At 40.9% G+C, this 13,738-nt stretch overlaps 2 protein-coding genes across 2 annotated transcripts; both read left to right on the top strand.

Moving 5' to 3' along the window:
* Positions 1-2,051: 2,051 nt before the first annotated feature.
* LOC146618822 (tRNA-splicing ligase complex subunit FAM98B) lies at positions 2,052-6,369 on the top strand. The gene is made up of 8 exons (XM_085370470.1): positions 2,052-2,173; positions 2,338-2,444; positions 3,081-3,206; positions 3,297-3,553; positions 3,651-3,731; positions 3,814-3,930; positions 5,866-6,012; positions 6,120-6,369. Exons 1-8 carry the CDS (start codon positions 2,052-2,054, stop codon positions 6,273-6,275), a joined length of 1,113 nt encoding a protein of 370 aa, XP_085226596.1. The 3' UTR covers positions 6,276-6,369.
* A 2,058-nt stretch (positions 6,370-8,427) lies between these two features.
* Positions 8,428-13,533, top strand: chchd2 (coiled-coil-helix-coiled-coil-helix domain containing 2). Its single transcript, XM_085370471.1, has 4 exons — positions 8,428-8,580; positions 9,538-9,796; positions 10,624-10,789; positions 13,213-13,533. Exons 1-4 carry the CDS (start codon positions 8,531-8,533, stop codon positions 13,221-13,223), a joined length of 486 nt encoding a protein of 161 aa, XP_085226597.1. The 5' UTR covers positions 8,428-8,530; the 3' UTR covers positions 13,224-13,533.
* The last annotated feature ends 205 nt before the right edge of the window (positions 13,534-13,738 follow it).

The raw sequence follows: 13,738 nt of genomic DNA, 5'->3' as shown, positions 1-13,738 counted from the left end.
TTAAGCTTTTTCTTTTCTTTTTTGGGGGGGGGGGGGAATGAGCTTCTACATGCTCCTGTTTGGGTGTAGTATGCATACAGCTTGTAAAATGTAAGATTATACATCTGCATGTTTATTTTGCACTTGTTCACATGAACAGGACTGCATTGTTTTTCCATGCATCCACGTTAAGTACACATATTTACACATGGAGATTTTTTTTTATTACTACCAATTTCTTTTAGTTTAATCTTCTCAGTTATTTATAATTTGTTAGTGTAAAGTTTTGGAAATGGGTTATATCTTCATTTTTTTAAGTATGCAAGTCAGTATTTCATGAAATCAGGTGGAACTCTGTTTTTAATCAGGCAGCAAGTGGTTAACAAGTTAGCCTTATAAACAAAGGGAGTTTCTGCCTGCATTGTGTAGACGCTTTCCAGGGGTCAAGGGTCAGCCTTCACAAGGTTTCATGGAGCACGGGGCAGTGTCAGGGGAATAAAAGACAAAGCATCCTGACGCATGGCAAGGCTTTTGTAGTCAGGGAAGCCGCAGCTTCTGTACATATGGCGGCAAAAGCAGACGCACTGTACATCAGGGCCCAACACGCCTCGCTGCCATTGTTTCCATTGTTCCTGTTAGTTTGGGGGCAGCTGATGTGGCGTAAGTGTGACGAGGAGGCTCACATGCCTCCTGCAGTGAAGTCCAACGAGGGACACGTGTGCTGAACAGCACACTCAGACCTTGAAGTACTTGTGTTTAAGAGTGTGTGCACAGAGTCAGACATGAGAAGAGGAAACATGTTTGCATTTGTTCAATGAAAGCCAAACTTGCTTATAAAATCTATTACTGAAAAGATGACTCAGGCCACAGAGGAGCATCACCCTTTACTTCAAGATTTTCTCATCTAACATTTGCTGCCTATTGAGTTCAAGCTACACAAGCAGAACCATCCACCATAAAACTCTCACTGATGTTTTAAATAAAAAAAAATCCCTGACAACAGGGATACTGCATATAACACTGCAGCAAACATCAGCTGCATCAGCAAGACGCAGGATAGTGCTGAGAGCAGTAAATAGTGTTCAGCGTAAATGGTGTATCAAACAGCTGAACAGGAGACATGACTGTGATATTCTTAGTTGAGTTCATGTTCAGCCACTGTACATAATGATAATTTGACAAGATAACAGACATTAATTAATTAATCTAGTTAATTTGCTCATAATATTCACTCCAGAGCAGAGGATGGAAGCTGGTGTTAATACGTCCTAATGAATGGAGCTGTGTTCACGTTTCAAACATCTGTATTCTAACATGACAACTGAGATCTGATTTAAAGTTAAATTTGAGTAGCAGAAAACAATACATACATATATTACACAAACATCACATATCACGTATCTAATATCTGTTTAGTTGCATCCCACCTTTCAAGGTACTTAATGCCAGCAGATTTATCTTTGGTTAACACAGCAGGCTATACAAGACCTCTGGTGACCCCTAACGGGCAAACAAACGCGTATTCCGTCCTTATAGGACAATTTGTTCCCCTCAAGAAGTGAGAAAGGTGTGATGTGTGGGGGCAGAGTGAAACTTTTTTCATTATATCACGGGAGAAAGTTTTAAAAAGATGCCGTCAAATAGAGATGCATAAAGTGGAAAGTTGAGGGAGAGTAAGTATTACACGAATAGTTTGAAACCTTTGAAAAGCTAAATGTACTACTTTATTCACTAATTCTGTAACAGAAAAATAACCTAAACTTATTCATACAAAATGTAATGTTTTTCTGTTCTGCTTTGCTTTTATATATTTTTTAATAATTATGTTGTTGTTTAAAAAAAACACGATTACTTATTTTCTTTTTTAAAATTGGGGCAAATAATACTGTTAACTTTTATAATTTTTCATACACTTGCTCCACAATCTTGTACTTTTGTGTTCATATTTTGTAAAATCGTTGGACTTTCTGTAATTTATCCTTTGTTTATTCATTCCCTCTCTAGTGAATGACTTGGTTATTTATGAAGTTGTTGTGCGCACTCCGGCCAGCAGGGGGCGGTGAGCGTCCTGGATGTTAAAGGAGGAAGCACCCCTTGTAAACACACTTGAACTTCGCAGAGTAAAGAATAAGTCGTACACGCCTGTCTTCATGGAGAGGAGCGCGGGGACAGTTTCAGCCATTAAAGCTCTGGGGTAATTAACATGTTTGTTTTTCGTCGTTACGAAACTTTAATTTGAGAAGAGAAACCTTATTCTCTGCCTGCTTTCTGGGCTTTTGACGTATAATGACACTTGCCGATACGCCTGACAGGTGAATAGGTAATCTCACCTGTCGCCTCCACTTACTTCCTGGTCAGGTACCCGGGCAGCCGCTGCCTCTCCCGGTGCAGATGTGACGAGCTTCCCTGTCCGCTGCTCAGCTGGCTGTGCGCAGAGCTCAGGACTCTCTGCCCGGAGCTACGAGGTGAGGCTCAGGCCTGAGATTTTCATTCATAAATCTTTGAGAGAGGCTTTTTCATGTTTAACCATTGCCTTTAATACAGCGCATTCTCCCAAGGAAGGAGGAAACCATCTCAGGATTGTGGATTTTTTTACTGTTTCACGCAGAGGGGTCACTGTGGTCTCAAGTGGGCCGACTCAGCAAAGCAACTGCTTAAGAATCGACCTTACTTTTTATGTAATGTAAAACAAAATGCAAGTCCTTTCTGAAAACATCCACATTAATTCACCAAACCAGTTACAGAACAGCCGATTTAGATGCCTTAAATAAATAAAAATAACAGGATATTTTTTACACGTTGACAGATGCTCTACTAAAGCAAAACATCTTCACATGTTGAGTAGAATTGGATTTGGAAACATTTGGATAGTGACACCATTTTCATAATTTTACCCGCAGTTAATTTAATATGAAGCTACTGAGATGCACCTCACATTAGCTGTAATTTATGTGCATTATATAACTACAACCAAAACATGCTTTGGTAAACAAACTGATGGTTACTATGTTACAAATATAAGCCATGAAAAAAATCAGATCTTTCTGACTCAACTTGCAGTGAAATGTGTTAAATAAACTGGCTTAATTGTCCTTTTTTAGACTCAGGAGGGTCAGGTGATGTGCTGCTGGCGGGAGAGCTGAAAAATGTACTATCAAACATATCCTCTCCCCTCGCTGTGCTGACCTCCGAGGTGTTGGACCCGTCCACTCTCAACAAAGTCGCTGGTGAGAAACCGGACTGTGGTGGATACTGTTGTAGTAAGAACAGATGATTGCAGTGCTCGTGGATTTAGTGATCTTTTGCACATCTTGCAGAGTTCCTTGTATCAGAATTGCAAGCAGCTCACATTATCAAGTACAAAGAGTCACATCCTGACGAGCGGGCGACAGAAGCGGACTCTGAAAAAGAGCAGCGAGTTGAAGATCTGAGCCGTGACTTTTGTGAGGAAAACGAAGGCGATGACGGTTTGGGTGAAAACAGGAGGAAAGCAGAGATGCAAGCAGAATGGATTTTACTTCTACGTGCTCTCAACATGGACGCCTCCTCTCGGTTTGAGGACGTTTTGAACGAGGTAAGCTTGAAATAACAGAGATTGAGCCATGAATAAATTGCGAATACAGACTGAGAAGCACTGAAAGAGGAGTTTACAAACATTTGCTTTAATGCAGGTGAATGAGAGGCTTTCTCGCCTACCAAGTGGAGACATGACCAAACCTCTTCTCAGCACCAGCCTCAGCTCAGAGCAGTGGGTAAGCTGCCAGGCCTGTTTTCAGCTCACAAGACTTTAGACGTGACTCTAATGTGGCATTTACATCTTTGCCTGTTTCTCAGCTTCAAGTGAAAAAAATGAATGAAATTCTGTCCGAGGACTATCGGCGTCGGCGACAAATGATGGTCACGCGCTTTCAGGTTACGCTTGAATCATTTGCATGGGGAGAGAAACAAAAGGTAGGAATGTTAAATAACTCTGTTCATCATTTGCCTGTTAGCTGAGTTATTTTACTCTGAGCCTTGGTTCATCTCTTCAGTCTATTCCCTTTTAATAAGAAAATCTTAGTTCAGCAGTGGTAGTGCATGAGGAAGCTTTGGACTGCCCATCTACCTGCAGAGGGCGTCTCCTGTCAGATGTGGGCCCTATAAAAATTGTGCTCTTGTGGCTCTTGCCTGTGCTATTGCCAGTCTGTCAGCCAGCTGCAGACAAGAGCGAAGTTCTAACATGCAAAGAGCTGAAGTGAAACAGAATGTTAAAAACAATGAAAAGTGTGCACTGTAGCCCCTTCCTCAGCTTTTCATAATGTATTTTTTCCACTTCTGGTGAACTCTGCTGTTCCTTATTCCGGCCCACTTTTCAACCAATCAGCATTTAACTGATGCAGTGTCTTCCACATGGGGCACTGCACAGTTGAGATTTTGTTCGATTGCAATGGTGGTTTAAAAACCCGTGTCCAGAGGCAAATACTGACACAACCTTGGTAGCATAAATTAAGCATAAGGCAGATTTCTTCTACTTGGGTGCCCCTCGCAAACAGAAGCTTTGAACAGCAGGTGGAGCTTTTACATCGAAAGTCAGATTTTGGAGCTGCGAGTGATTTCGTACCAAGTAAACCCCATGGCAGGCTTCCAGGCAGTGTGTGGAGTATAACATAATGATTATTCATTTATTTACTGTGCTTAAAAATGGCACCTCAGCACAGAGAGCCTGGTCAGTACCACGTGTATGGTTTATTTAGCAGTCACAAATACAGAACACTGGTTGTAAAGATTACAAGTTCTCACCGCTGCCACCTCGGATTACAAAGGTAGGGTTGGTGTGATGTCTCTGACTTTTTACGTGGGAAGTCCAACTTGATTCAGGGTTTTAGCTGAAAATTCCAGCTGCAAACTTGAAATTTCCAACTTCTCACTGAAAATGGAATACAGCACGTATCCACGAGATGACCATTTTAAGGGTGTCTTTACCGTCTGATATCAGTTGAATGCAAGAGTAGTAAAGAAGTGTTTGAAACTGAGCGTTTAGTGTAGTCTGAAGCCTAAATGTTTAGTTTGCAGGGATTACTTGTTCATATGCTTACCTCATTAGAAACTTTGACTGTTTAAATATGAGAATTAATACAACAGAAAATATGGCACGGAATAGGTCCACTTTAATGTGACTGAGAATGAAGAAACCCAGGTTAGAGTAACATTTGTGAAGACACTAAGCAGCACTCTGAAGTTTATTTAATGCACAAAATGAGTTGCGGTTCTTCATTTGCATCTGCATCAAATATCTCCAAAATGCATGAGAACCCTGCCTTCTCTAACACCTGTAACAAGTAGAGTGTATGTAATAAAGAAGATGAGCAGCACATCTGAAGCCTCAATCTGAGATTTTGACTGTCATCATTTTCATCTTCAAACTGAAGGAGGGTGGATGTGTGTTCATGCAGGAGTGATTGCAAGTTAGGCATTCCCTGATTCATCATCTTTCTCTTTTTTTAAATCCTACTTGGTGCCGTAATTGATAAAATCAACGCCATGCTGCAGTAAATAGGACTTAAAACTGCTGACTGAGATGATAAATTCATTAGGAAGGCTCATAAATTTAGTGAGAACCCATTTGTCTAATGTCGTCTTGCAAACAGGATTTCCCATTAGGAGAAAAAAATGTAGTTTTACTTCACTCTTTAGACCTATAGGCTATGTTGAATCTTTATATACAGTATGTCTGTTACTGTCTGCAAGGTCAGGGTGTTATTAGGACAACACTGACATCGTGTGGTCTGACTGAACTGCAACAGACTACTTTTATGTCAGTCGGCTTTAGGCCATCGTCAGAGCATGTGCTGGTGACGCAGAAGATGAATATCAGACATCTCCATTCAGTCCATCATTTATTTACAGGAGCGCAGTGCTGCGCTGGCTTCGGCGCCTAATCTTGCGTCCCTCATCGGCTCTTCCCAAGTGTCTCCATCTCTGCTGCTCGCTGCCAGAGAGGATCAGTCCTTCATTGACCCGGTCAAAGCTGGAACAAGCACCTCTGTTTACAAGGTACAATCATGAACGTGTCTGTGATCCTTAATGAAGATGCCTCTGACTCCAGCTAAGCAAGCATTTTCTTTTTCTTTTTGTTGTTTTTTTTTTTCTGGTGTCACTAGACGTTGATGGGCAGTGTACCAGACAGAGGAGGACGACCTGGGGAAATTGAGCCTCCTATGCCAGCATGGACAGGGAGAAGCTCGAAAGGCAACAGAGGGGGACGAGGAGGCGGACAATCTCATAAGCATAAGAAGAAGAAAGGGAAAAAAGATTAACTTGTCCGTCTTTTTGGCCTTACTTATCAATTTAAGAAATAAGCGATCATTTTGCTTTATTGAAATCCTTGTTGCGAGGTAAACTACGATTGGGAAGTGCTATATATAATTTTGTAGTTATAAATCTGTGTATAATTTATAGTTATAAGTCATGCACATACCAGATTGTGTACATTTCTATAAAAGCAATGAAGTACTGGTACATGACCAGATATTTTGGTAAAAGAGCAGAAAATGGAAAAAATGTTGGCTTTCCACATTTATCAGTAAGTTTGTTTAAGAATAAACCTCTGAAACACACATCTGTTGGTATTTTGTGCAGTTTACATAAAGCATCTTTTAAGGATTATTGCATGAATATTTTATGCTCACTTCACATTTTGGAGACAAGAGTTCCCCTTGCCTTTTTTAGGTGATTTCACAAGATAGCAAACATGTTTATGTGGAATGAAAAAGCCTCACATCTTAAAAAACTGAAGGGTGACTTTGAATATCTAAGAATGTTGTTTTATTGTTACACATTAACCAAGACTCACTTCCCCCTGAGAGAGCTCCTTGTTACAGCATTGAGTCATCTCTCTAGTGCCAGTGTTTCCACTTCAAAGTCTAAATTGCCTAAACAAGGAAAAGATCATCCAAATATTAATTATCTTAAATATATTTGGAATAAACTGGTTTCAATGTTTAATTTTGATCTTGCCAAACCCAAAGTTGTGCTAAGGTAAAGCTCATTTTGACCAGAAGTTCTAGTAGTCCACAGTGATGTATTGAAATAATTTCAAGATCTTGTACACCAGTTTAATAAACAACAGTTTCAATTGTTTTATTATCTGAAACTCCACCCTCAACCATCTGAAATCTGCAGATAGTTATGGATTAGATTAAGTAAACTTTAGAAACTGTGAACTTTAGGAAATGTTATTTTAACATCTGTCTATTCTTCTCTGTTGATTCTTCCTCTTGAGTTTTCAAAAAAACCCAAAAAACATGAGAAAGTGGTTTAAGTCTGAAATTGGATGAGAAAGCATGAGAAAGGAATTCTAGGAATACTGAAGTAACGGCTGATGCAAAGAACATCTTGATCAATTTAAGATTATGAATTGCTTCTAACAAGCTGGGACCACATCCTTATTTCAGTTTGATAACAGCAGATTGAGAAAGCACAAATTGAAGCTGTGGTTTGGGAACGGCCTCAGAGGGGACTGGCTGCAGATCCCAGGCAGATCTAATGAGAAGTGACTGAATTGGGGGAAAAGGGGAGAAGTGTGGGGCATGAAAATGAGTACAAACAGCTTGTGGCGCTGGAGGCATATACCAGTGCATGAGGTATGGTCCTGCACCTGAAATTCAGATAAATTATCTCCAGTTATTGGACACCATACAAGTTTTGAGAAAAGGGCTGGAAGATGCAAATATATACTTTGCTAAAGAGCTTCTTATTTCTTTCCACCGTTCTGCATTGATGGACGCAACATATCGGGCAGAGTTGAAGTTCCGATTTTAACTGGGAGTAACCAGAATTAACAGGATCAGACGAGATTGTTTCAGAGGGACAGCTCATGTTCAGCAGCTGGAGACAAAGTTAGAGACGCAAGGCTGAGAAGGTTTGGACATGTGCAGAGGAGGGATAGTGGATATTGAAGATAGAATTACCAGGCAAGAGGGGACCTGAAGATTCATGGATGATATCTGATTTAGAGAAACTAAATCAAATGCAAACAATAATTAACTTATTTTACGACACACATGCGTTCAAATGTGTTTTTTTCTTTTTATTTAAAGTTCTGAATAAACCTTATGCAGCATTTCGTGGGTAAAAATACAGATATATATACACAGTTTAAAGGACAAAGAAATAGATATGAAGCACAATGTGAGACGGCCTTGATCCTACAATATGAAACATGTAAATAATATTATATAACAATATCAAAAACAGCTTGCAAGTAAAAGCAGTCCGGAGTTCATTTTTTTTAAACAAATATTGAATAAAGCAAAACCGTTTAAGACTTTGTTGATGGCACAGAAAACAATTCTAACCTTTAGCCTAGGTGAACAACGTAATGCGTTACGCAACACTCACCTGGCGGAATCGTCCTTGTTGTGTATCCTGCACACCGGAAGTTACTCGGGAGACAAATGATGTAACACGCGGAAAGTTCCGGATTGTCTAAAGGTCGCTGAATATAAAGCGGTGTGACAGCGTCAGTGTGTATTTATTTAAACCCGCAGGTAAACTTACCTAAGTGTTCAACATGCCGAGAGGAAGCAGAAGCCGGACGTCCAGGATGCCCCCTCCAGCCAGGTAACACTTAGGGTTTAATTCCCTTTTGTTAAAGAAAGGTAGAGTAGATATTTTTAGTTAGCACAAATGCTAACGTTTAGGTAATGTCATAGTGCCGTATGTTAGCCAGGAAAGTGCAGGTCATGAAGTGCTTCAAGTATCTTATAAGGATAATTTCAATTAAAGCTTAATTGCCGGTTAATCTGGGTATTGCTCAGAAAGTTACTGTGTTATGAAAATGATGAAGGTCATTGTCTTTATCGTGGTTTCCTCTGTACAAATCCCCACATGCTAGCAAAGCCAGTGGAGTTGCATCAGCTTCTATAGTTTTTCTTCTAACCTGCAGCTAAACTGAGACTTTATTCTTCCGAGTTATAACGAAATAAGTCGCACAATGGTTGGAAGTATTTCTGTTTCTCTTCTCCTTGTGGGAAGAATAATCCCTCTGTGCCCTCATTTCTCTTTCACTAAATATATCCGAAACTAAGCTGAATATATAGCTGAAACTAAGAATTGCAAGAACACATTTGACTCTCGGTGCTTAATAATTTGTACCAATGTCTCCACCTGTAAGGCCAAGCTGCTTAGGGAAAGACTGATTATTTTCCACAGTGACATGTTTAAAGTTCACTTTGAACACAGGTGGGCTTACTTTATCCAGCTACGGGATAACACTTTTTCTTAGCAAGTGAAGAACAGATCCCAGGAGGAGACACAAATCCCTTTGTGGTTGCATCAAGAAGAGCATCTGAATATTATTCTCGCTTGTGAATAAGTGATCAGCTGAAAGTAGCTCTTTGTTGTCTTACTAGTGTGGAGATATTCTCTGAATCAGAGCTTCACCTTTATCCAAGCTTTCATAAACCTTTGCTGTGATTCAGAGTAATAGCTGGAATAACAGATGTCAGCTCATATCTGTTTTTGATTGTGTTTGGTAAAGTTGCTAAAAAAGTTCTTAACAAAACGTTTTTGTTACAGCCGGGCTCCACCATCCCCTCCACCTATGGCCCGGGCTGCTCCCCCTCCCTCCTACGCCCCGGCTCCGATGCAGGCGCCTCCGTCCGCTGTCGGCACGCCAGCCGCAGCGCCCAGGCAGCCGGGTATGTTTGCCCAGATGGCGTCTACAGCCGCTGGGGTGGCAGTAGGCTCGGCGGTAGGCCACACAATCGGTCACGCCATGACTGGAGGTTTCAGCGGAGGACACTCAGAGCCTGCCAGGCCTGACGTCACATACCAGGTAAGCCCAGGTTTAGCCAGCCACAGGACTGGAACAGTTTCAAGGAAGATTAGGGTGTCTGAGACACAGTATGCAGGGCCTCTGCAACATGGAGCAGGTGACAAACAAACACCACATTTTATGTAACGCATGGAGTTACATGCACTGTGGTAGTTCAGTATAACAGCCAGATGGAAACAATATGATGAAAATTGAGACTTTTAACTAAAAGCAGTGAAGGAATCATCTTGCTTTCATTAAGACTCCTGTGTGCAATCAGTGCTGGTTGATTAAAGATGAATTACTCCCTCTGCTCAATCTGGGTTTGTTTTTTGGTTTTTTTTATGTTTACACATGTGATAAGTTTAATTTGAAAATACAGACACAGCTGCTGCTGAAGGTAAACATCAGTTATGAAAAATATTTGGGGCGTTTATAACCAAAACAAAAGTCCAAAGGTCAAACGTGGTTTATTTACATTCACACAAGTGCAGGGAAATATGCATAATGATGTTTGTCTCATTAACCCTGAACCCAGTACATCACTATTATCTTTATGCAGTTACATTCATAGTAGATTTTAAGATATGAGTGATGACCAATCATTTACTCTGCTTTTCTTTATGACAAAAAGGACTTGGAAACCACACGCTCTTGAGCAGTTTGAGGATCGCAGTTTTAGATATTTCAGCATTTTTATCGATAGATGTGTAAATAGATTTACTTTGTGTCATTAATGGAAGATATTCCATCTTTGTGATACAAAACTGAAGCTTGTTCTGACATGTTAAACTCTGTTTTGATCTTTGTCACACACATGATTTAATCCTCTGCCTTGTGTGTATTAGGAGCCATACCAGGCCCAGCCTGTGTACCAGCAGGGGGCCCCTCAGCAGCAGCAGCAGGCCTGCTCCTACGAGCTCAGGCAGTTCGTTGAGTGTGCCGAAAACCAGAGCGACCTCAAGCTCTGCGAGGGCTTCAGTGAGGTGCTCAAACAGTGCAGGTTTGCTAATGGTGAGTGAAACACGTCCAGGCTTTGTATAAATGGAGACTGCTGTCTTTCTGTCTTCTAGTCGTTGCTTTTCATCATTATTAGTAATTTGTAGGGGTGCAACGATACACAAAATTCACGGTTCGGTTCGATACTTTGGTGTCACGGGTCGATATTTTTTTCAATACAAAAAAAATGTTCATGCCTTTTTAATTTGTCATTTATTAAATTTTCACGGCACATTCCGCACCACATCTCTGTGCGTTCAGCATTTGTTTGAAGCCAGCTCACCTCCTGCAACCACTTTTCCGAGAATACGTGCTTCTTTTGTGGTTCGGACTCCTTCTGACATTTGTTTGGAGGTGGAGGAACACCACAGTAATTGCTTAAAGGAGCTTCTTCGACATCTTTAAGAGTTCTAAACAAGTGTCTGTCCTCCTCCAGAAAATCTTATGTACGCAAACGCGCGTTGCAACTTATCTTGTGCGCGTTTTTTATTTTGACAGCGAATGCGCACCTGCGGACCACTTATGTGCACCCCTGGTTATTTAGCTCGTCATATCGCAGCCATAGAAATTCTTTTGTCCATGAAACCATAAAGCTGCACTTTCTTTTTGCCTTATAGTCTGATTTGTCATAACTTTTCCGTTTTGTGGAAAGCTTTTCTTTGGCTGTCACTTCTTCACCCTGACCTGTCTTATTTGGCTCAGCAGAACTAAAATATATATCCTGCTGCTTTTATATACACACACACACACACACACACACACACACACACACACACACATAACGCTCAGCGATTCTCTGCACGATCAACCTCTCACATGTTTAAGCTTGCTGCGGGAGATTTCACTTGTCATGTTTGCGTAGTAAGCTAACGATTAATAAGACGATGTCAGAGGAATTGGTGCACAAATTATCATCACTCACAGATCAGTGCTGTCGCTCTCTATACACAGTTTGCGCGATTGCAAAGTGAAAGCAAAAAACAAGCGCAAATTCAAACGCGATTTCAATATGTCACATATTGACAGTGGCTCACCGATGCCAATGACATAATTACCCAGCTACATTTCCGAAAGAATGCAAAAGCATTGACATATATTTTTCCTTCCTACGATAGCCCGACGGGCAGGGCAGAGATAGATTTTGGTAGCCCGACTGGAAAAATCGCTAGCCCCGGGACGTCGGGCTAGCGATATTGCGAGCCCTGTATCTGATTGAGGAATCACTCATCTTTGGAAAAGAGAGTTTATTACAGAGAAATGTCTCTTTCCAAAATAAAAGCTATACTATACGCTTCTTCTGGTCTATATTCTCAGCAGCATATTAAACATATCAGGTCCCCATAAGGAGACTCATGTGCTAACGGCTGTCTAAATAACTCGGGTAAAGTTTGTAGCATGCATGCTTGTTGTTTTTGTCTGCTTCCACTTGTCTTTGCACTAGGATGATGTCGGCGTAAATGTGCAGTCATATTCGTTGTGTTCCCACTAGTGCTGTCAGCGTAAATCTCGTTGAAATGACGTTAACGCCACAACACTGCAAATCTCCGTTAACGATCGCCCCGTTCATGGGGCTGGACGGCCAACACGTTAACGAGCTAACTGTGCTAACACACTAGTTCCCACCCATGTAATTGAGCATTGCGTGGCACATCCAACATACTGTTTTACTTTAGTCCATGACGCGCTTACCTTCAGGGTCATATGTCACATGAAAACCAAAGTAGTTCCAAACGCCACATCTGAATGAGGGTGGGGGAGGTTCAATTTGCCATGTTGCAAGAAGAGCTTAACTTCTGTCTGCTAGCTTGCCCTGCGCTCAGTGGATCTGCGTTCGACTACTCCGCCTAGGCTGCACTGTCGAGCGCAGATCCACTGAGCGCTCAACACAGACAGCATCGTCAGAAGGAAAGTTGATAAAATAAATTAAAAATTTTGTATTGTTCGATACATATGCGTACCGAACCGAAAGCACTGTATCGAACGGTTCAATATCGATACGTGTATCGTTGCACCCCTAGTAATTTGATATATTTAAAGTGAGTGTAGTTACGAAATGCTATAGTTTCTGTTGCATTTGCGGCTAGCTAAACATTTACTACGTATGGGGGGGGTAGACGCACAAGCTGTTGCACATTTTCAGCATGCTCCTTTCATAAAATTCTGTTAAAGTACTGGATCTTCCTGATGCATATCAAATAGATCAACATCAAGCTGTTGCATTTTCAGTCTCATTTTTCTCTTTTCAAACTGAGTTTAACCCAGCAAGCATCGAGGCTTTGAATGAGCCCTTTGTCGCTCACATATCAAAGCCAAATGACTTTGCACTATTCTAAACTCCTGTAATACCCAGTGTGGCCATAAGGGGGAGCCTTAACCTAAGTATGTTAAGTCATTTTAAACGATTTAAAGTATTAACTGTCCTTTATCTCTTTCTACAGGTCTGTCATGAGAAGAGATGCTATCTGCAGAATGAAGATCACATCTCCTTATTAAAGATACTGAGAGGGTGTAATTCACAATCAATAAACATGTTTTAATGATCAATTGTCATCGGACAGCCTCATTTCTCAGACTGCTGCAGAGCTTGTAATCATAGTCTTATAAATAATGTTTATATATTTTGGTTTTAGCTCATGTTTGAGGTTTATTTTCAGTTGTCAGTGCATGCTTTTAATTTAAATCCTGTCTCATGGCAAGACTTGTAGAGAGAAAAAAAGGCCACTTTCACCTTCTGGCTGCTGGGTTTGATTCAGACTAATAAAGGATTTGAATTAAAACGAGACTGTGATGGTTTTTGTTTTGGGTTTTTTTTTTTTTGGTTTTTTTTTCCCCACATCTCCTCATCATATGCGCTCTGTATTATTACACTGAAGCATTTCTGTTTTCACCTGTGCTTTCTTTAATTAGACTTCAGCAGCTACAAAGGGGTGTCCCGCACCTGTCCCGTCACTCTGCTTTCAGCGC

The sequence above is a fragment of the Diplotaxodon limnothrissa genome, linkage group LG14 (genome assembly GCF_057381915.1).
Source record: "Diplotaxodon limnothrissa isolate DT_005_m linkage group LG14, D_limnothrissa_male_GT1.1, whole genome shotgun sequence".
Lineage (NCBI taxonomy): Eukaryota > Metazoa > Chordata > Actinopteri > Cichliformes > Cichlidae > Diplotaxodon > Diplotaxodon limnothrissa.
Note: the sequence above shows the minus strand (reverse complement) of the source record. Positions and strands in the feature narration are given on the sequence as shown.